This window comes from Ornithorhynchus anatinus, chromosome 3 (assembly GCF_004115215.2).
Source record: "Ornithorhynchus anatinus isolate Pmale09 chromosome 3, mOrnAna1.pri.v4, whole genome shotgun sequence".
Taxonomy (NCBI): Eukaryota; Metazoa; Chordata; class Mammalia; order Monotremata; family Ornithorhynchidae; genus Ornithorhynchus; species Ornithorhynchus anatinus.
The window spans coordinates 61,101,176-61,123,764 of record NC_041730.1 but is presented as its reverse complement, the minus strand read 5'-3'; the positions used below and the strand labels follow the sequence as shown (position 1 = coordinate 61,123,764).

Below are 22,589 nucleotides of genomic sequence, written 5' to 3'. Positions count from 1 at the left end.
AGAACAGTGCTCGGCACATAGTAAGCGCTTAACAAATACCAACATTATTATTATTATTATTATTATTAGGGTGGCCCTGAGTGTATATAGATTTAAATGGTATTTGCTTATATGAGCTATTTCCTCAGTTTTAATTCTAGTTAAGACTTTATTATTGCTATTATTGCTATATTCTTTGAGTATCCAGTAGAGAGGGGAAAGCACAGAGCCATGGGAAGTTGACAGCCAGCAGAGTTCTTGGCTGGGATGTGTAAAAATTTACCGTGATTCACCCATGACAGAATATAGTTGCTTGTTACTCTGCGGTCTGAGAAACCTCAAATGAAAAATGTGTATCGTGACACATGGTTTATTGTACTTAGACCCAAGGGTAGAGTTATTGAACATAAATTGAACAAGGAGACAGATTACACTTGGTATCAAATCTTGAGATTGCTTTATTGACTTGCTCTCTGTACTAAAGCCCAGTAATAATCCGTTTGCTCATATTAAGTATGGTAATGGGCCACAAGGAAGCCAAGGAAGCCATGCGTATCTGTAGATAGTCTGATAGGAGAATTGTTGCCGTCTGTAGTTAAAATAGCTTATTAATTTTGCTGCTTCGCAGAGCGGAGTAACTAGAAAAGAATAGTCAAATCACAACAACAGAATGGCAGAGAAAGCTGATTAAGTAACTATTGTTTGACAACAGTGATTTTTTTTCCTGATTCTCCTCAAATATCTCGTATACTTTTCACCAAGATTTAGTCGATCTCTAAATCTTGAAGATTCTTCCTCAGACATTTGCCCTTTCCTTTTCATCTTGAACCATCACCCTGATTCAAGCCTTCACCTGCCCCCAGCTTATTTACTGCGCTTTCTTCCTCAAGCATCTCCTGCCTTTACTCTATCCTACATACAGCCATGCTTTTCAATTTTTTAAAAATGCTTACCCCAAACCATACCCAACCCTCATTAGAAATCACTCTATTATTTTCTGGAATAAAACAGAAACACATAACCATTGGCTTCCAGGCTTTCCATTAGCAGTCTCTGACTTCTCTACTTTCATAGTCTGGCTCTCCCAGGTTTGCGGATTTACCATGTCTGTCATTACTCGCTGTGTCTTCCAGTTCGGCTAAGACCAGACGGAGAGGAAGAAGGAGGCCAGGAGAGGCACTCTGGTGCCTCTCTCTGAGGGAAGAAGGGCAAATACTTAGCTGAGCCAGTCAGATAGGATTGTGGGGGGAGCAGGACCGGGAGGATCAGGTGTTTGGTGGAGAAGACCCTCGGCCATCTTGAGAGAGAGGTGATAGCAAGCCTGAGAGAGCATGATACAGGAAGAGCTCGTGCTGTGGACTCTGGATGGACACAGGGCACAGGGAGGGATCAGATAGGAGCCCTGATTAGGGTTAGGTCATCCTGGAGATTCAAGGTCCGGAGGAGCAAGGATACTGTCCCTGAGGGGGAGAAAGGACATTAAGAAACCCGTCGTCTGAGTCCCTCTGAGAGGGGGGGACTGGGCCCTGGGATTCTCTGAGAGAAGAAGGGAAAGGACCAGATGATCTCGAGCCCTGTGGGGCATCTATAGGGAAGGACTGAGGGTCCTGAGGGGGAAGAGTCTTAGATTCAGGGAAAAGAAGGCAGAGTGAACTGAGTTTTTCACTGTTACCGAGTTAAAAAAACAAGCACGAAATATTGTTGAGATCTCAGATCTTGGTGTCTGCCTTTGGTGGGGGCTGGGGGGCTGTTCGGGGTGCTGGGGAGACAGGTGGATCTGAGAATATGCATGACAGGAGGGAAGGCTTTCTCTGCGAACCGCTGCGGGCAGCCCCGGGAGGAGGGTGGTCATTTAGGCCTCAATGATTCTTTTGCCTTCAGGGAGATGCTTGGGGTTCAAATGAGTGCTGGTGCGGCGATATGGGTACACGGGCGTGGGGTGCACAGAGCTGGAGCTCCCCAAGCCTATTTTGGAAGAACCAGGGGGGTTTAGGACTGAGAGCTTCTAAAGTGTTTCTGGGGACACTCTCGGCTGGGATTTAGGGCAGAGAATCCCTGGTAATGTCCCACTGACACCTCTCCCCCTGCATTAAACTCCCTCCTCACCCAGATCCTCCAAACCATCTCCCTTCCCATCTTCAAAGCCATCCTAAAAAGGCACCTCCTTCTAGGGCCCTTTTCTAACTAACCACCCCAACCTTCCATGTCCTACAGTTCTCTCAATGTACGCTCCCATTATGGGTTTTGGTTAGAAAGTGACAGCAGAATTAGGGAAAGTTCTTCTGACAACGTGTCTGTTTGGACTGAAGGCAGTGAGGGGTTGGGAGAAACAATTGTGCATACGTACCTGGTGTTGGACGTGGGGTGAAGGCTGCAGGGCAAGTTTCCTTAATGCATGGTTTTTCAAGAACGCAAACTCTGTGTTCTAGGAGAACTGACTGTATTGTTGAGTAATTCCATTCCAACAGCCTCCTAAACACTCATGTAGATAGATCTGTTTAATAGTTATCTACTTAATCTCCCTTTTGTTTTCATATTCTTCTCTGTCTTCCTACTCTTTTTGGCCATTTGGTGATTTGTGTTCACTCTCTTCCCTCCATTAGATGGAAAGCTTTGTGAGGGCAGAGGGAACCTTGTGTTTTACTACTGAGATATGTTTCAAAATGCTTAATTGGCCCACATAAGGCAATAAGTAAATATGGTTGATGATTGATGTAGCAATTTCAGTGAGTTTTCTGTTGTGCATAGTGTAAATCCAAGACAATTTAATTGGGGAAAGTTTCATCGACTTGTATTAGATTTTCAAAATTGGAAACTACACCAAAATCCTCAAGGTACGAGCATGATTAAAATAGTTATGTAAAACATTTAGCAGTAATCCAAACAAAAATAAAATCTAACAACTTGTAACTCATGTTATCCCTTTCTCTGGGTAAACCAGAGGTTCCAATGAGTTTTGGGTTTGCCCTCAAATTGAATAAGCGAGGTACCTACCAATTATGGCATGCAGAGTGTTTCTCCAAATGATTCCTTACTTCCTAATATATCCCCAAACTAGAAAACAGGATTACTCAGTGGCTCTTACCTCTCAAGAAAATAATTTGTAGCTCTTGTTTGCAATTCTTTTCTTTCATTAGGGGAGCCCACTTTTCATTTTTTTTGAGGTATTTATTAAGTGCTTACTTTGTGTCAAGCACTGTTCTAAGCTGGGGTAGATACAAGATAATCAGGTTGGATATGTCACACAGACAATTACTCTTTCCCCTGCAAAGTTGTATTTAAGGCACATCTCCTCCAAGAGGTCTTCCTTGATTAAGCCCCCTTTTCTTTTCCCAGTCCCTTTTGGGTCACCTTGACTTTGTCTCTTTATTCATCTCCCCCCTCCGAGCTCCATAGCATTTATGTACATATCTGTGATTTATTTACATTAATGTCTGTCTCCCCTTCTGACTGTAAGCTCCTTGTGGGCAGGGAATGTTTGCTATTTATGTAGTACTCTCCCAAGCACTTAGTACAGTGCTCTGCACACAGTAAGCACTCAATAAATGTGGTTGACTGACTGTCCCACATTGGGCTCACAGTCTGAGTTAGACGAAAGAAGATTTTAATCCCCATTTTACAGATGAGGTAACTGAGGCTGAAAAGTGAAGTGACTTGCCTAAGGTCACATAGACAGGTGGCAGAGCTGGGATTAGAATGCAGGTCCTGTCTCCCAGGCCTGTGCTCTTTCCACTAGCCCACACTTGCTTCCTCTTTGAACAGAGGGGTGAACTTGGGGCAGACCTTTGAGGGTGGGATATTTAAAGTCCTGACATCTAGAGGTGGAAGTGACCGTCCGACGTCTTGCCCATGTGCTTCTCGTAGCCAGGAACTCCCTAACTCTTCCTAACCGACAAACTGCCGTTATGTCACTATCAAAGCCCTTCTAAAATCATGTGTCCTCCAAGAGCCCTAGGCTGTCATTTGCTCTACCTGCCCTCCCTCCTGGGTTGTCTATAAGCTTGGATCTGTACCCCTAAAGAACTTGATATCCACCCTACCCTCAACCCCACAGCACTTACATATAGTGTGTGTATATATATATATATCTAATATAGTCCCATTTCCCCAATCTGTAACTTCTTTTAGTGTCTGTCTCCCCCTGTAGACTGTAAGCTATTTATTTTGTTAATGAATTGTACATCGCCTTGATTCTATTTAGTTGCCATTGTTTTTACGAGATGTTCTTCCCCTTGACGCTGTTTAGTGCCATTGTTCTTGTCTGTCCGTCTCCCCCGATTAGACTGTAAGCCCGTCAAACGGCAGGGACTGTCTCTATCTGTTGCCGACTTGTTCATCCCAAGCGCTTAGTACAGTGCTCTGCACATAGTAAGCGCTCAATAAATACTATTGAATGAATGAATAAGCTCCTTGTGGACAGGGTTGGTGTCTACCTATTCTGCTGTATTGTATTCTCCCAAGCACTTAATATAATGCTCTGTACACAGTAAGCATTTAGTAAATTCCAGCCTTCGACTGAATGATTGAAACGAGCCCCTGGCTCTCACCCAGAATGCTTACTTGACCCTGGAGCCGGGCCAGGGGTTGAAACTTCCTGGATCACCTCCAGATCATTCCTAGGAAATCAGATTCATTCTGGCATTAATCAAGAACTTTGGGGCAGTGGATGGGAAGGAACTCGATGTGGCTGGCAAAGCATAGCTCAGTCCTGGAACCATTTGGGGATGGCTCAGAGTCATCTGGTACTTTTAAAAAATTTTTTTTATTTTAAGGGCACTCTGGTTCACCGTACAGAACATATAAGACCGTGGGCAAAGCCATTACTGGCCAGGTCAGCGGCCCATCCACCCAGAATCCCCATACCAGCAGTTACCCCAAAGATTGCTTGATAGAACACTGTGATGCTGATTCTCTGACATCCATCCTCCTGGTTAGGGATGGGCCATCTAAAGATTCATTTTTTCTTTCTATATCCCTAACTTTCCTTTCAGTAATCTTTGATGAAAATCTCATCTGTAATTTTATCTCTCTTCGATATTTTCTGCTTGCCCAACTTCCTCTATGAAGAAATTAAGTGACGCAGCATGTCCTAGTGGAAAGAGCATGGGCCTGGAGGTCAGGGGACCTGGATGCTTATCCCGGCTAGGTCACTTGTCTGCTGTATGACCCTGAGCAAGTCAGTTAACTTCTCTCTGCCTCAGTTTCCTCATCTGTAAAATGGAGATTCCTTATCTGTTCTCCCTCATACTTAGAATACGAGCCCTGGTTGGGGCAGAGACTGTGGCTGACTTAATTAACTTCTACTTCTACTTATTTGGGTGTTTGGCAAAGTCCCATTAAAAAAAATCATTATTAAAATCTATATGCTAATCACCTTATATTTGAAGAAGTGCATACTTCTGTTTGTTTGAATCTACTAGCTTCAAGACTGCCCCTTTGTCCTGGAAGTGAGGGATTTGGTGAACAACTATTCTCTTAATGACCATCCTGATATTGTCAACTTTTATCATGCTTCTAGTCTGCCTGCATCTTTAACTGTACAGCCCTGGTTCCTTTGAGTCTGTCCTCACTCAGAATCTTCTCAGTTTCCTCCATCATCTTGTTTTCTTTTTCTTTTTTTTTTTTGGTATTTACTAAGTGCTTACTACATGTTAAACACTATTCTAAGCGCTGGGGTAGAAACAAGTTAATAAGGTTAGACAGAGTCCCTGCCCCACATGGGGCTCACAGTCTAAGTTGGAGGGAGAACTGAGGCACAGAGAAATGAAGTGACTTTCCTCGGGTCAGACAGCAAACATTTGACAGAGCTGGGATTAAAACTCAGGTCCTCTGACTCCCAGACCTGGGCTCTTTCCACTAAATTGCCCATTTATCTAAATTAGCTACAGTTAATTGAGACTCGACCCATTTGTTGGAGTCTGGATCAAGGAACGGAGAATTCATAGCAGAAGTCTGATGGAATAGTGTATCAAGCTACAGGGTGAAATAAAATAAATAGAAGAGCTCTAGTGCCAGTGCTTCACTAGCAGGAGGTGTGGATGTGGCTGGAAGATCCAGTAAGTGACTAGCCTTTATGAACCATGCGAATGAATGTTTTTCACAGGCTGGCAGCTGAAGTTGCCTCTTGTATCTCCTATCAGCCAGTCAGCCCTATTTATTGAGGGCTTACTGTGTGCAGAACACTGTATTAAGTGCTTTGGACAGTACAATGTAACACTATAAAAGACACATTCCCTGCCCTGCCACCTTGCTTCTTGACTCTTGGGCCATCCTTAACCACTTGTCCATCAAATCTTACCTACCGTTGCTCCTTAGATCGGCCTTCCAGCAGCTCATAGCCATGCGAATTGCTTGAAGTTCTGCTTGTGTCTTTAAATCTTTCGAACACAACTTGACTGCCAGTTTCTCTACCCTTCTAGAAACAAGCTCATAAAACTCCATGTTTGAAAGCACTAGTGCCCTTTTTTGAAAAATTGAGTGGGAAGAAATTACAGGGTTATACGATAACAGTGGGGGAAAAAAAACCAGCCTCATTACTTTCTAACTTTTACAATTCCTTTCTGGACTTCAAGTAAATTCTACGCAAACCTTTCCTTATGTTAATGTCATTTTTTAATCGCAGCCCAGTTATTTATATGCTGCCGAGAAACGCAGTGTGCCACTGCCAGGAGAAAATCAAACTGCTAGAGTACATCATCCTGAGACATTTCAAAGATATATATGTGTTGTGTGTGTGTGTGTGTGTGTGGTTGATTTCATTACCGGAATTTAAATCGAAGTATGGCAAAAGTTTAAATCCCAAACAAATTGGTCTGACTTTACTTTTTCGATGTTGTAAAGTGAAACGGATACCTTTTTAAAATTGGAATATCTCTCGGTAATTGGGAATCTGTGTCCTACTGTGTAGGACTTTCCAATTTTGAGAGACCTCTGATGATTGGAAATATTCTTCACATAAAAATCCCATACATATTTTATTACAAAGGTGAGGAAAATTGCCATATGAAAGACTAAATTGGAAAAAAAAACATTGACTACAGCGAGTGTTAGAGCATCCCCAAAGAGTTTAGCATATGAAAACCTTCGAAAGAAGAATGTGAGGCATATACTTTATTTAATTCTGACAGACTTTCTCTACTCCCCGCCTTTTTTTTTCCCCGGGTTTCAGGGTGAGTGAGGAAAAGGAAGTGACAGAAGAACGACTAAAAGCCGAACAAGAATCATTTGAGAAGAAGATCAGACAGCTGGAGGAACAGAACGAACTGATCATCAAAGAAAGGGAAGATATCCTTTTGGATTGGCTGCTGTTTCTGGTATGCAGGGAGGGTCACTGTCGGGGAGAAAACGTGAAGTCCAGAGAAATCCTGGCATTGAGAGCAAGGCATAAACCCCTGTGTGCTGCCATTCAAAGGCGATCAGAGAGACAACTTGTCAGCATGTACTGTTGCTTCATTCGAGCTTGCAACTGCCAACCAGCCGTCCCCCGATGTTGTTTGGCTATGAAATATATATTTGTCAACTGAAAATGACAAACAGAAATTTGTGCATTAAAATGCGGCTTTGCAACTGTATTCCAGTCTACTTGGGAGCTGTACCTGAGAGCTCCTGGAACTTAGCATTCTGCAGGCCTGACAGTCTCAAGGAGCACTAACTCTGAAGTCAGCAGAGGGAAAAATACTTGGGAATCTGACTAGATGTTGGAAATGACAAGTGTTTACACAGTAGATGAATGCAACCAAGCGGCTTCTGAAAAACCACACAAAAAATCGGTTTGTAACTAGAGAGACTTATCCTCTCTCATCTCCCCACCCTGCAACTCCCACCAACCCCAACCTGTTTTTGCATTGCTAATATTTACTGGACAGGATGGATAATAAGAGAATAAAATGAAGGCAACGTTTCTAATTTTAAAGACCTGAGAAAGAAAGAGAGGCCACAGGTTCGGTGACCCTTTTCCATTCCATATCACCTTGAAGTTCTTGCAAGTGGTTGGGAGTTTCATGTAGTGACATTAATCCCTTGTAAGAGGGAAATTGTAAGAGGTTTTAGAGAGCATGTACTGGGTACTAAGTGCTTGGGAAAGTACCGCAGAAGAAGTGACCTGTAACTCTGCCCACAAGGAGCTTACAATTTTAAGGAAGGGGACAGAAATAAAACTAACTAAAAGAACATTGAAATAAAGTATCGAATATTCAGATGGTGTTCCCAAGGTCTGAGGGTGGGTGTGAATGCATAAATGCTCAGAATGGCGGGGGTTTGTATGTCTTGGGGTGGTGGAGAGGAAGCGGAGGCTTAAAGGAGGAGGTTGGATTTTGGGAGATCTTTAAATATGGGGTAGGCAGTGATCTGATAGATTTGGGGTGGGCACAGGGGGTTCTAGGCCTGGGAAACGGTGTGAGCCAGGGGACAGAAGTGGGAGAGTGGAGAGTGGAGAGTGAGGTACAGTCAGAAGGTTAACTTGGGAGGAACAAAAAGGACAGATGTGTATGATGGGGGAGGCTTGTAGCCAATTTTGAGGAGTTTTTGCTTCAGGTTGAAAGAATCGGAAGCAAGTGTAGAGTTTTGAGGAGAGACCGGTGCCTATTGGTGCTTCAAGCAAGTTGATGCTTGAACCAGTGTGAGGTATAGGTTGGAGTGGGAGGGGCTGGAGGCAAGCAGACCAGCAAGAAGACTTAAAACAGTCTAGCTGGGATATGTTAAGAGCTTGGACCAGGGTGGCTGCCGTTCGGGTGGGGAGGAAAGAAGCGGACCTGGGAAATGTTGAATGGGAAGAAAAGGCAGGACTTGGCATCGGATCGAACTTGAGAGTCAAGAGGTGGCGGGGAGTGGGGAAGGCCAACGGGGTGGTGGGTTTCTGGGACAGGGAGGGTGGTGAGGTGATCACTGGAGATAGGAAATTTAGTCGGAGAAGAGGGTTTAGGAGGGCGGGTGAACAGTCCAGTTTTCGACACTTGGAGCTTCTTGGTGCCGGTGCTCATCCATGTGGAGGTCGAGCAGAGATCATAGGTTAGGTGAGAGGTTGGGGTTGGACTAACTGGACGGGTAGATTTGGGGGGCATCCACATAACCAAAGTCACGCGATACTTCAGTTCACTTGTTCTAAAACATCTCGAGCCACCCAAACCACCTAGCTTATACTTTGAAGGATTGTGAAAGCTTTTTCCCTAAGTGTCTCTGGGTTTTTATCTCTGCATTATCCAAGGCTGGCTGTTCAGGTATAGAACTCCTTTTCCAGACTCGTCCTGACAAAGATGGCAGAAGGTTAATACATATGATTTTACAGTACATAAAACTCTATAAAACCGGGAAACATAAAACAAGGATATAATTTAAAACAATATAATTTTAACTACAAGAACACTTCTCCATTACACATGAATGATTCAAATCCTTCACCTACATCAGATCAGTTCATTTTAGATCTCTTTAAGTCTTTTCTAATGTTGAGGAGCTTATGGATGACTTACTGAAGTTGAATGCAGATTTCTTAATATTTTAGAAGAGAAGCAGTAGCTTTGGAAGTTAGTTGAATTCAAATCCCGTTAGAGACCTTTTGCATTAATCAGGAAGAAATATGTGACTCTTTAAAGACATGCTCAAGGTTAGTGCTCAGAATTTAACTTGCCCTTTTTCTTTGTTGGTTCATTCCATGCCCGTTTTAGGCTTATTTTCCTCAAGCCTTGATGTCTTTCTAATGAAATGAAAATTCTAGCAAACACGCACTAATGATCAACACTACAATAACAAACTAGTGCCTTGCAGGCAATGGAGAGTGAAGTCAATAAGGAAGCAGAAGCTGTCCATGTTTTCTTTTCGATTCAGACTTCCAAGGGATTCGTTTTTGCACCGAATAGGGAAATGGTTGTTAAAATAATAAAAGTTCTTTGTGATTCTTTTTCACTCTTGTGCAAAAGAAAGCCTATATTTCCCTTGAAGCTAGCCCTACGGGGACACGTCCCGGAGAGGTATTGCTTGCAAAGACAGGCAGTGTGTTAAACAAAGTTGATTTTTGACACAGTTAATGAACAGAAAGGAAGGAACAAATCTGCAAGAACATTCAACGAAACGTTTCTTGACCTTCTAAGAAACTTCTGAAACAGATCTCGAAGCGTGTCTGTGTAGAACCCAGAGGGCATCTTGGTTGCATTCTTTGATGGAGGAAAGGTGGGCCGCACAATGTTTTTATGAATGGCTTATATGTGCAGCTGGGGTGAGGACAGTAGCCCTGCTCGAAGATGTAGGGTTTGACCTTGTAGTTTTGAGGGCTTCACAATGTACAGGGAATTTAGAATTCATGGGCCTGGGAGTCAGAAGGACTTGGGTTCTAATCCTGGTTCCGCCACTCGTCTGCTGAGTGACCTTGGGCAAGTTACTTCACTTCTCTGGGCCTCCATTCTCTCACTATAAATGGGGATTAAGGCCGTGAGCCCTGTGTGGGACAGGAACTATGTTCAACCCGGTTATCTTGTATCTACCACAGTGCTTATAACAGTGCCTGGCACATAGTAAGCGTTTAACAAATACCACAATTATTTTTTTTAGTAGTAGTACAGTGTTCTGCACACAGTAAGTGCTTAGTAAATACTATTAGTGCTACTTACCTAGTATTTGAGGAGTTAGAAGTGTGCTTGTGGAACTTACCTGTCATTTCAGGAGGCAGAAATGGCTCATGGAACTTACCTGGCATTTCAGGAGGCAGAAATGTGCTCATGGAACTTAGCTAGTATTTCAGGAATTAACAATGCGCTCATGTCCAGTCTCCCTGATGCCCAAGGCATCCTTTTATGGATCTGTTCCTTGATAGGGCTGGGTGCTCACCTGCAGCTCCACATTGGCTTGGTGCTAAGGAAGAGGTGGATGCAGTGAATCTTGTTTATGGAGGACCCATTGGATTGGCAGGACTAGCTACTGTGGGGAGTGGAGGAGAATTCACAATCTCTGCTGTAGACTGGCAGTTGGGTATGGAAAGACAAGGCAGACATCGACTCCCACATCCTGTCCTGAGTGCTAGGCAGGGATAGAGGAAGGAGAAAATGATCTGCATTTTCAAGGGGTTGGTGGGGAAAGATAAAATAGATGCATTCCCCCAAATGAAGGTAGATAAGAGCCAATTTCTGACCTTTTAGAATCCAGGAGAAAGACTTCATTTAGGAGCCTTGGAGTATGAAAAGGTTCATTTTTAGTGTATACCATTCAGGAGAAAGGATGGGAGATAATAGCAAGGGGCCAGAGGAATCCATGACTGGACTAAACACTTAATGCAGTGCTCTGCACACACTTAAGCGCTCAGTAAATATCGCTGATTGATTGACTGGGATTTCAAGCTCAGTCAGAGCCTCTGCTGATGTCGTCGATTCCTGAATTGGACTCCAGTATACTGGAGGTTATTCGTGGAATCTGGGACCTGTTAGGGGAGAGATTTAGAAACAGTCTCATCCTTTTACCCTGCTGTATGAAGAAAATAGTCCGTTTGTGCCGAGGCTAGAAGAGCCCTGGTCGTTCCTTAAAAACAGTTGTGCTTCCAAGGCACCCACACCTTCAAATTGAACTAAGCATCAGTAATGCAAGCTCTGCAGCAGAGATAGCACAGTGAATGTGCATGCTGCCATCGGCAATGAGACTGATGTAAAATGTTCCCAAAGATACATGGCAGCTGTATTAGAAGCTCAGTTGTGGAGAAGGACGGTGGGAAACAGATGACAGAGTGGAAAGGCATTACCGTAGAGAAGCGTCCATTTTATCCATCCAAGAGGGCATAGTGGTGACGGCTTTTGTTTTTTAAAACAATTCTGGACCAATCTTCTCCCCTCCCCCCACCCTGCCCTCAATATGGGAGAGCTTTAAATAAAATCAAATAGCTTTGATTGGAGAAGTGGAGGTGATGTTTTCTTTGTGATTTCTACAGTTTCATGTGCTAATTCTTTAGAGCATGTTGCCATGAGCCTTAACAGCCCACATGAATGTTGATCTTTGTTATGAACGTACATTGATTTTTTTTTGATTTCTTACAAATTGAACGATTCAATGATAAAACACGTTCTGTTTACTTGGAATAACAGCCTATTCCATTTAACCAGATCCAAGGCAAGAATCATTTTGCTAATCTAATAATGATCTCAGATACTTCGCGCGCTGTGGATGCTTGAGGCCATTTCACTTGCCGTGTGGTTCTGTGTAAGTTTAACAGGAGCTTGGCTACTAATGTTGTGTACTGTCACAGAAATGTCATGTTAAATTGGAGTAATTGATTAAATAATTCTTGTCATTTGAAAAAGGGCAAAGAACTTGTTCTAAGTAGATGAAGTGTGAGGAAAAAAACGATTTAAAAATTTCTGGTGTTTTCTAATTTGGTTCTTATTCTGTTATTACTGAGAATATTTAAATATGATTGAAAACACAGGAGAGTGGAATGAGGGTTATTAACACTGGACTCCAAAAGACCTTTCCAACCAACGCACTTTCAATCATTATGTTAGAGTGCTCAGTACAGTGCTCTGTATACAGATGGTATTTGACTGTGACATTCAACCAGATCCTTCTAGTGTTTCAGTTATTGGAATACAGTAGGTCACGTAAGCCCTTGCCTATTATTTTGGTAAGTTGAAGTGTGTGCACGTTTCCACGGCCTGGAGCTAATGTCACATTAGAGAAGCATTGTGGTGTAGTGGATAGAGCACGGGCCTGGAAGTCAGAAGGTCATAGGTTCTGATGCCGGCTCCACCGCTTTTCTGCTGTGTGACTTTGGACAAGTCAATTCAGTTCTCTGTGCCTCAATTACCTCATCTATAAAATGGGAATTGGGACCGTGAACCCCATGTGGGACAGGGACAGGGACTGTTTCCAACTCAATTTGCTTGTCTCCACCTCAGCGCTTAGTACTGTGCCTGGCACATATTAAGTGCTTAACAAATGCCATTAATATTATTATTATCCAGACCTTTTCTTGATCTCTTCCTGCACCTTCCACTGCCCCAGTAATGGTAAGAACATGGATCCCTTGTGTTTTTTCCCCTCAGGGATATGGAAATTATAGGTTTTTGGCATGTAGAACCCATTTGCATACAAAGTGACTGCCGCAGTCTGCCAGTGCTTTGCTGAAGTGCTAAATCCAGTAGGCAGTTTTTTTTTTAATATCACTTGTTAGCACTTACTTTGTGCCAGGCACTGTACTAAGCAATGGGGTAGATACAGGCAAATCAGTTTGGACACAGTCCCTGTCCCACACGGGTCTCACAGTCTTCACCCCCATTTGACAGATGAGGTAACTTAGGCACAGAGAAGTGAAGTGAGTTGCCCAAAGGCACACAGCAGGCAAGTGGTGGAACACTTGGTGAGTACTCCATAGTGGCGTGCAAATTGGATCCAGGCAACAGGGGGACAAGAAGAAGGATAAGCCATTCCTTGGTTTCATATGTCCTTCTATTGTCCTGACCCAGAAAAGGGGACTTCTGGAGAATCCTGGTTCCCTCAAGGCTGGTGATGTGCACAGTGTAGGCTTGTAACTTTTTCCATTGTACTCCTTCACTAGCTACCAGTGTCACTTCCAAATTGGGCCCTCTTTGCCTGGGGATACATTGAGAAGTCCCCACCCAGAAATTATGATGTCACTTATAGCCCATGGATGGACTCCTCTAGCACAGCCCCGGGTAGAGCAGGTTTTTATAGTGGTCTTTTCTCCTCCGAGGGGAAGATGGACAGTGGATGATGCTACTAGACTGTAATTTCAGAATTAATAATATTTAATGAGTACTTATTATTAGTAATAATAATAATGGTATTTATTAAGCTCTTACTATGTGCCAGGCACTGTACTAAGTTCTGGGCTAGGTACAGGATAATTGGGTTGATCACAGTCCCCGTCTCACATAGGACTCATTGTCTTAATCCCCATTTTACTCTTGAGGCAATCGAGGCCCAGAGAAGTTAAGTGACTCACCCAAGGTCACACAGCGGGCAAGGGGCAGAGCACTGTACTAAGCGCTTGGAAGAGTACAGTATAACAGAGTTGAGAGACACATTCTCAGTCCACAATAAGCTTACAGTCTAGAGTCTCGTTTGCTATTAATAAATAGCATGACTATTACCCAGCGCAGCATTGTCTTTTTGTTTTTGGAGAAATTCAGTTCATAAGCATATTGAAGTAGTGAACATATATTTGCGTGCCTATACCCTTTAGACAATTCTACCTAATTTGGTTATCCATTCAATCATTCAGTCGAATTTATTGAGCGCTTACTGTGTGCAGAGCACTGTACTAAGCACTTATCCAGTGGTTAACCTATGTCGTGAGCATCCGGTGGTGAGGGCTGTGGTTTTATTGGGCAGGTGAAGAAGAAACAGAATGGGGAGCCATCATCTTGGGCCACCTTATGTAAAGAAATGATCTGTGGACACATCATTTATTACAAAGACATCTACGATCTGATGTTTTGTGGCATCTCCTCCCCCATCCCAGTAGTCTCAGGATTCCCCAGCACCACGAAGCCAATTTGTTTTGATTCATGGAAGTGATAGCTTTCCTAGAACAGGAACAGTAAAAGGTGGACCTCTGGTTTCTGAAGGTTCAGTGGAGATCCTGGGAGGAGTTAGCTGCCTAAGAAGTGATGGTTGTAAGCTCATTATCGGCAGGGAACGAAGCTGCTAATTCTGTTGTGTCATCTTCTCCCAAGCTGCTAGTACAGTGATCTGCACAGAGTAAGCACTGATTGAGTGACATGTTATTTAATTGCAACAAGTCTTCTGACTAACTTCCTGTGTGATTGCTGTGTGCTGGGAAGTGTCCTAGTAGGCAAGCTCGAGAGAGAGACAGAAATAACTTTTCTCTTGAGGACTTCCATTCCTCTAAAATATTGGATGTTTGATCAACATTGCTTTTATACCTTTGATGCTCTGTGTAACCCGGGTGGGTAGTGTTAGGATTGAAGAAGAGAACAACTGTGAAAAATACAATTATCAGTACATAATTCTTTCTCCTTGACTTTCACCCTATTTCCCCAAAGTAATATTACTGTGGGTTTCTCCATGGTAGAGTTTCCTTAGATACCAATACGGTCTGCTGGATTAAAAACTCAGCTTTTTAAAAACTTGCTAAATAACCATTTACGTGATGGGCCGTAACAACATAGTATCAGCTAAGTATTATGCATTTTAACAAGTTCCTAAATGTACAGTATATAAGGCACAGTCAAGGTCTATTGGGTAAATAACAAATGTTGGAAAATTTGATCAGCTCAAACTAACATGAGTCGAAAAATGCATTAAAACAATATTAAGAATCTGGTTAAACCATCAAAGCTTTCAAACTGCCCGATGACTGAAATTTGGGTGTAACCCATTTGGTTTTGAAAAGATGAATCGTAGGACAAAATGTAATAAAACCAAATACAGCCTAGCAAAGAGCTGTGGTGAATGAGATTTACTAAGGGTGTTTAAGGCCCTTAAAGTTTCAGACTCAATTCTAAACTTTTAAGATCTCTTCGAATAACATTTCAAAGGGATGTTTCTTTCCCGTTTGATTCCTGTGCCGAAGTAGGGGGAGTTATGTAGCTGGTTTCCTACGGGTTCCTAATGTGACCTTCCACCAATTCCACGTGACCTTAATAAACTGGATAAATGGGCCTTTATAAACTGGATGAAATCCATTAGGGAAGATCATAAGGTATTATTTCTAAAAGCAGAAAACCAAATGTTAGGCTGGGGGAAAGATCCATTTGGCACATTTATAGCCTAGCCACTCTTAAGATGGCTAGGAATCGGTAATGTAATGTTGTTATTAAAAAAATAAGAACTCCCCCACCCCCACAAAACAAACAAACAAAAACCAGCCAATCAGATATTAGAATATGTCAATGAGAGCATGTCATGCAATTCACTTTGCTGAAAGTATTTGTTAAAGAGGAGGACTTCCAGATTTTTTTAAAAACAAGATTATCACCTGAAGTATTCTGAAGTATTCTCTCTCTCATCTGTTTCCTTCCGTCCCTCCCTGGCTTCCTCCCTTCCTCTCACCTCTACCCATGGGAGAAGCAGCATGGCATGGTGGATGGAGCACGGGCCTCGGAATCAGCAGGTCATAGGCTCCGCCACTTGTCTGCTGTTTGACCTTGGGCAAGTAACTTCACTTCTCTGTGCCCCAGTTACCCCATCTGTAAAATGAGGAATGAGACTATGAGCCCCATGTGAGACAGGGACCGTGTCCAATCTGATTTGCTTATATCCACCCCAGCGCTCAGTGCAGTGCCTACCACATAGTAAGTGCTCAACAAATACCACAGGTATTATTATTATTATGCCCTCTCAGCCCTCTCCAAACCCCAGAGAAAACAGTAATGGTGCCAGTAGTTAAAAAACAGCAACAAAAATTCCCCAAAACACACAAGGGCAAAATAGTTCCTGCTTGCCCCAAGGTAGAGTTTCAATTAAACTCAGTTCTCCCATAATGTGGGGGCTACTTGCTTTATAGCACACATTCCTTGCCCACTGCAAACATGTGCCCAGTCATTTCTTTCAATCTTGCAGTCCTGGTCTCTCTGGGTAGACACATTCTGATGGAATAATGTTCTGTACTGTCTAACAGTGTTCCTTTAGAATGTATGTTTTGGAAGAATCAAGTGTATATGTCTTCATTGCTTGCCATAGCGGCTGCTCTATTGCTTTGAACCCTCGGTTGATACCCTCTGGGTTAGCTTATTGTGGCTTGCTTTGGTTCCTCAAGTTGGAGAGGGTTCAGAGAAGAGCAATAAAAAAATGATAAAAGAGTTGTAAAATAGGACCTCCAAGAAAAGAATAAGGAATAGGGGATTTATTAGCCTGGAGAAGCGCAAACTGACTTAACTATTGTCATTTAGTCTGTGAATCGTTTTCCTTTATCGTTACCAAATGTTCCTTAAAACACTTATAATGGTCAATGGTATTTTTGAGTGCCTTCTGTGTGCAGAGCACTGAGCGAAGCACTTGGGGGAGTACAATACTTATAATGTGCAGAACACAACTAAGTGCTGGGTTAAATAAAGGAAAATCAATTAATACCATAGTCTCTGCCCCTCAAAGGGCTCACACTCTAAGAAGGAGCTGACCCAAAGAAAATGAGTAGGAGAGATTTTTTACTGGATATAGAAAAGAATTTTTTTTTTACTCTCATGGTTTAAAAAAACACTAGAACAGGCTACTGAGGGGGCTTGGGGACATACCCTCCTTTGAAATCTTTTTAGAATAAACATTCCCATGTGGCTTTTCATAGAGGAGAATCTTGTCTTATGCCGTCGAATCATCTCCGATCTATAGCGACGCCATGGACACATCTCTCCCAGATTGCCTCACTTCCATGTGCATTCGATCTGGTAGTGTATACGTAGAGTTTTCTTGGTAAAAATATGGAAGCGATTTACCATTGCTTCCTTCCACGCAGTAAACTCGAGTCTCTGCCCTCGATTCCCGTGCCGCTGCTGCCCAGCACAGAGGAGTTTTGATTTGTAGCAGATTGCCTTCCACTCGCTAGCCACTGCCCAAGCTAGGAATGGAATGGATATGCTGCTGCTTGACTCTCCCTCCCCTAGTCGAGACTGGTAGAGTACTGGAAACTCTCCAGGTGTGACTCTGAGAGGGAACAGAGAAGAATAGCCCTCCACCTTTCAGTAATATTAGTCGTACTACTTACTGAGTGCCCACTGGGTATAAAACTCAGTGCCTGCAAAGACCAACAGTGTGAGGGATACATTCCCTGTCCCAGGAGCTTGTGCTCTTCTGCGGGAGATGGGTATGAAAATATTTACAAGTCGTCGAGTCATTCCCCTGCCTGGAATCAGGGAGTCAGGGTGTTTGATCTCTGGGATCCCTTCTGGCTCTAGGATTCTTTATTGTCGCAGGGTGAGGTGTTTCCGTGTAGTAGTAATGGTATTTAATAATAATAACTGTGGTATTTGTTCAGGGCTTACTATGTGCCAGGCACTGTACTGAGCGCTGGAGTGGATACAAACAAGTAGAGTAGGACACAGTCCCTGTCCTTCATAGGGCTTACAAGTGCTTTGCCTTGTACTAAGCATTCAGTGGAAGCAAAAGATACATTCCATGCCCGCAAGGAGCTCAATCAATCAGTGGTATTTATTGGGTGCTTCCAGGGTGCAGAACATTTAGAGAACAATAGAGTTACAGTAGGGCTCATGATCAAATGGGGAGATAGGCATATAAGATACCCAAGTAGAAAGGACAAGGGTTAGATAGGGAGTGGAATGCATATGCTAGGATGAAATATCAGAATCAGTCAGAATAAGTAATTGAATGTGCTGAGGATGCGTACAAATAGATATATCGGTTGGGTTTGGTACGATTCAAGGAGTTGGGAAAGATCTCTGGAGGATACTCTGGCAGCCAGTAGTGACACTGAGAGCTGCATTTGAGCAGCTACTGGGTGCAATGTGTCATGCTAAAATGTTTGGGGAGTACAAAAAGAATCTATAACACAGGCCCTGTCCACAAGGATCTTATACTTTAATGGGGTAGACAGGCATAAAAGTATTTATCAGCATCATTGCAAGCGAATAATTGAATGTACAGTCAAACACATAAAGATTGGGAATGGGAATGAACAACTCCACAGATTCATTCATTCAATCATGTTTATTGAATGATCACTGTGTGCAAAGCTCAGTACTAAGAGCTTGGGAGAGTACAATATAACAACAAACTGACACATTCCCTGCCCACTGGGCTGATGGGTCATTGAATCCTGGGAATGAATTGAGGAAGACTCGTTGGAGGAGATGGGCTCTGAATATAAGGAGAGCTGTGTCCTGTTGGATTTGGGGAGAGAGGGAGTTCCAAGCCAGGAAAAACAGTTTGAGTGTGGGAAGGAAGCAAGGAAGTTGAGAGCGAGGTACAGTTAGCTGAACCTGGCCCCCATTACCACATGGGGCTGAATCCTGGTCTGCCTGACCACATCATTGTTAAACTTCCCTATATTTGGAAATTCTTCTCCAGTTCCACAGGGCCTTCAATCTGAGTGTTCTCATATTCTCATGTAGTTCATTCAGTCATATTTATTGAGCTCTTGCTGTGTGCAAAGCACCATACTAAATGTTTGGGAGAGTACAATATAACAGATACAGTCCATGCCCTTTCTCCTGTGAATTTCTGGATAAATGTCGAAGCCTTTTCTGAAAGGAATGCTGTTTGTCAGGTTTTATTTCTAGGGCTTTTTAAAATGGTATTTAGTAAGCTCTTACTATGTGCCAGGCACATAGTGGGGGTAGATACAAGCTTATCAGGCTGGACACAGTCCCTGTCCCACAGGGGGCTCTCAGTCTAAAAATCCCCATTTTACAGATGAGGTAACTGAGGCCCAGAGCAGTGAAGTGACTTGCCTCAGGTCACACAGCTGATAATTGGTGGAGCTGGGATTGGAACCCAGGTCCTTCTGACTCCAGGTCCGGGCTCTATCCACTGGGCCATGCTGCTTCTCAAAGCTGTTGCTCTGGTTGACTTTGCCCTATTGTTCGAATACCCTTTTAATACTCAAAGCGTACCCAGTAAGTAATTAAATGAGCCATTTTCGTTCCCTGGCTCAAATCTTCTAGTTTCTTTTGTTCCGATTTGACATCTGGAGCCTTTTACAATCTTATAAAGTCTCAACTCCCTAGAGAAATCTCTTGGCTGCACCTTTATTGGCCTCTGGATTCAAACCGATATAGAGTGGGACCTTTAAAATAGTGAGCCCCAATGGCAATGGGATTCATTCGTTTTAGAAGCTCGCATGGAAATAAGCGAAATAGAAATTCAAGTTCAAAGAAATAGATCTTCTTTATCTTTACTGGAACTAAATGAATTTCTTGTTTGATGGTTTTGCTTATCAACCGCAGAGTGCAAACTGGGTTGATCCTCTGGTGCAGCCATCTTCTACAACTATTTTGGAAAGTTTAAACATTTCTTGCATGATTAAATGCACTTTCAATAAATCAATCTTATAATAATTGTTGTTCAGGAGAGTTCATTATTCAGTTTAGTCTTTTAAATTACTGTTCTTCTTTAAAGGGCTCTTCTGACGTAATCTCTTCAGCTAAATCCATTTGCCATACTCTGGCTTGTAATTGCTTTAGATTTGAGGAATAAAATGAATGGCTCTATTATTAATCAGGAGCAAATTTGTCTTACTGTTCTTAACCTTAGAATGGCCTTCGCTTGTGAAATTGTCAAATGGCTCAGATAGTAAAATGCTCATTCTTCAGACGGGGGGATTTTGACGATAACAGATCTGTTCTTCTACATAGTTATCCTAGCAGTCGTGTGTGTACTAAGCCCCGTCATTTTTCACAAGTAGCAAACTGGGTTGTGGTATAGTCATCTAGTGGCCATCCAGAAGTTATCTTTTGAAATCTGAAATGTGTGACCTCTGTAGTTCAAGAACTCCCCTTCTTCACCTGCCCACCCCCACTCCACTCATGTTCTATTTTCCTTCTACAGTACTGAATTCTAAATCTGTCATCTTTACGTGGTTGTCCCAAACCATATTAAGGAATACTTATTATTACCGTCTTTTAAGATGCTCTACCTTTCAGGGTCCCAAACAGATCGGTCACTATGCTGCCTGCTCTCAGGGAGCTTTAAATCTCCAACTCAAGGAAGGAGATCAGAGGATATAAGGATGCACTTATCAGAGGATAAGTGATAAGTAAAGGCACGTTGCCTATTGTTTTTTTGTTTTGGGGGAATTGTTTTTGTGGTTGAGCCTTGAACAGTTAGACCTGAGATTTGCCTATCCCCTGGCTCAGTTTAGACTTACCAGTCCTTAGCATACTCACCGGGTACAGGTCTGAAGAGGGGCCAGGAGGCCTTAGTTTTAAGGCCATTGAATGAACACGCGTGAAGTACGTAGACACCCTGGTCGAGGCTGAAGTAATACATCGCCATTTATTAGGTGCCAAATGGTACTGCAGAAGCTGGAGAATGAAAATGGCATGGCATAAAAGATAGGTAGAATGTTGATGAAACCAGATAGATTAACCTAGTAGACCAAAGTGAAAGCCGGAAGCACAAGAATTTCTATATCTGATTCTCTGCCACATCAGCATTTCTTGACTGCGGGATGCCGACGAGGTTTGAACTTTAAGCAAGTAGGATTTTGTGGCCTTCTAATGTCTTGCAGTAAAATCTTTGAGTAATGGCAAAGAAATAGGGTTCATGCCCAAGAAGAAATATATGCAGTGTCCTTAAAAAAAATCAGATCCCCTGGTTTCACAGGAAGTCATTAAAGGCATAAATGGAAAACTGGGTGGGAATTTATCTGAATATATCAGGCACTATCTTGGAATTGTACCATTTCTACTCTACAGTTAATGCTGTTTTCATTACCACTCTATATTTTTGCTTTCCAAATAGTAATTTTTTTCGTCCTCTCTTTTACAGATATAATCAACTAAATACAGGATTTAATAAAAATAAAATCCCGATGTAGTTTTAATACCGAAAATCTTCTTTTATTGATGTTAAAATGACCGCTCTTGTGGTAAATATGTTGCTAATTTTCCAAAAAGGTTAGCCCTTTTTAGGACCAAAATCCCCGAGGGTGATAGTGCAGAGAGTACAGTTGTAGTAATAAAGATTATCTTGCTGATAAGTTCCCTACAAGGCCCCATGATGGTAATACCCCTAGATTTTGTCTTTAAAGAAAACTGCTGAGAGGCAATAATTTTTTTTTTGTATGTGTCCCATTTTCATTAATGCATGGTAATTGATGGAGTTGCAGTGACTTGTAGCAGTAATGAGTTCTAAACATAATAATGCACTCTTTTCTAATAAGTGAGCACTGCTGGGGTTTAAAAGCGTACTAAATCAGTTGCTTTAGTATGAATTTATTAGTTTTTTTCAGCATTAGCTTTAATAGTAGTTATTTACATAAGCGTACATCCCATTAACCGCCATCAGGGCTGGAAAACATGCTGAACTGTTCATATTTTCATATAATTATTGAACATAATGGTTTCATTTGCATTTCTAAACAGTGATGTTTCTGTCAGCCTTGGAAATAGTGTCTTTACGCAGTCCCTATTTCACATCCACTTATTTGACATCGTTAAATTTTATGCTAATGTGCTTCCCTAGAATATCATCAGTAGGACAGATGCTTGTGCTTTAATATACAAATCAGGGATGCTTTTCCCTCCTCCAAACTGTGTAGGAAGTAAAAAAGCATATCTGCACTTTTTAGATATGGAGTTTGTCTCCATCGACATAGCTATAGGGAATAGAACTTTCGGGGTTAAAGACTGTGATCTGAGCAGCCTCTCTGAAATTTTTTCATCTGGACCCAAGAGAGGAGATGATCCGGGGCAAAAGAATCGGTTACTTTATTTAAATTCATTTCATGGCTAGAAGCTTGTTTCTGTGGCCGGTGCTCTGGGATGACAGCTCCAAACCTGCTGGATGATGTAATGATAATAATAATGAAGATGATAATAACGATGGTATTTAAACACTTACTATGTGTCAAGCACTGTACTAGGCGCTGGGATGGATACAAGCAAATCAGGTTGGACACAGTCCCTGTCCCACACTGCGCTCACAGTCTCAATTCGCATTTTATGGATAAGGGAACTGAGGCACGGAGAAGTAAAGTGACT

The 22,589-nt window shown here is 42.4% G+C and overlaps 1 protein-coding gene and 1 non-coding gene across 4 annotated transcripts in view; one reads left to right on the top strand and one right to left on the bottom strand.

Annotated features, from left to right (window-relative positions):
- Window positions 1-22,589, top strand: part of KIAA1328 (KIAA1328 ortholog) — a 320,218-nt gene that overhangs the window by 42,519 nt on the left and 255,110 nt on the right. For all 3 annotated transcript variants that reach the window (XM_029060661.2, XM_039911486.1, XM_029060660.2), the window contains one exon: window positions 7,148-7,263. In XM_029060661.2, coding sequence (XP_028916494.1) covers window positions 7,148-7,263 — 116 coding nt within the window. The remainder of the gene's footprint in view (window positions 1-7,147; window positions 7,264-22,589) is intronic.
- On the bottom strand, window positions 17,447-17,584 carry LOC114810645. The gene has a single exon (XR_003758340.1). It is a non-coding gene; the product is annotated as a small nucleolar RNA SNORA7 (small nucleolar RNA).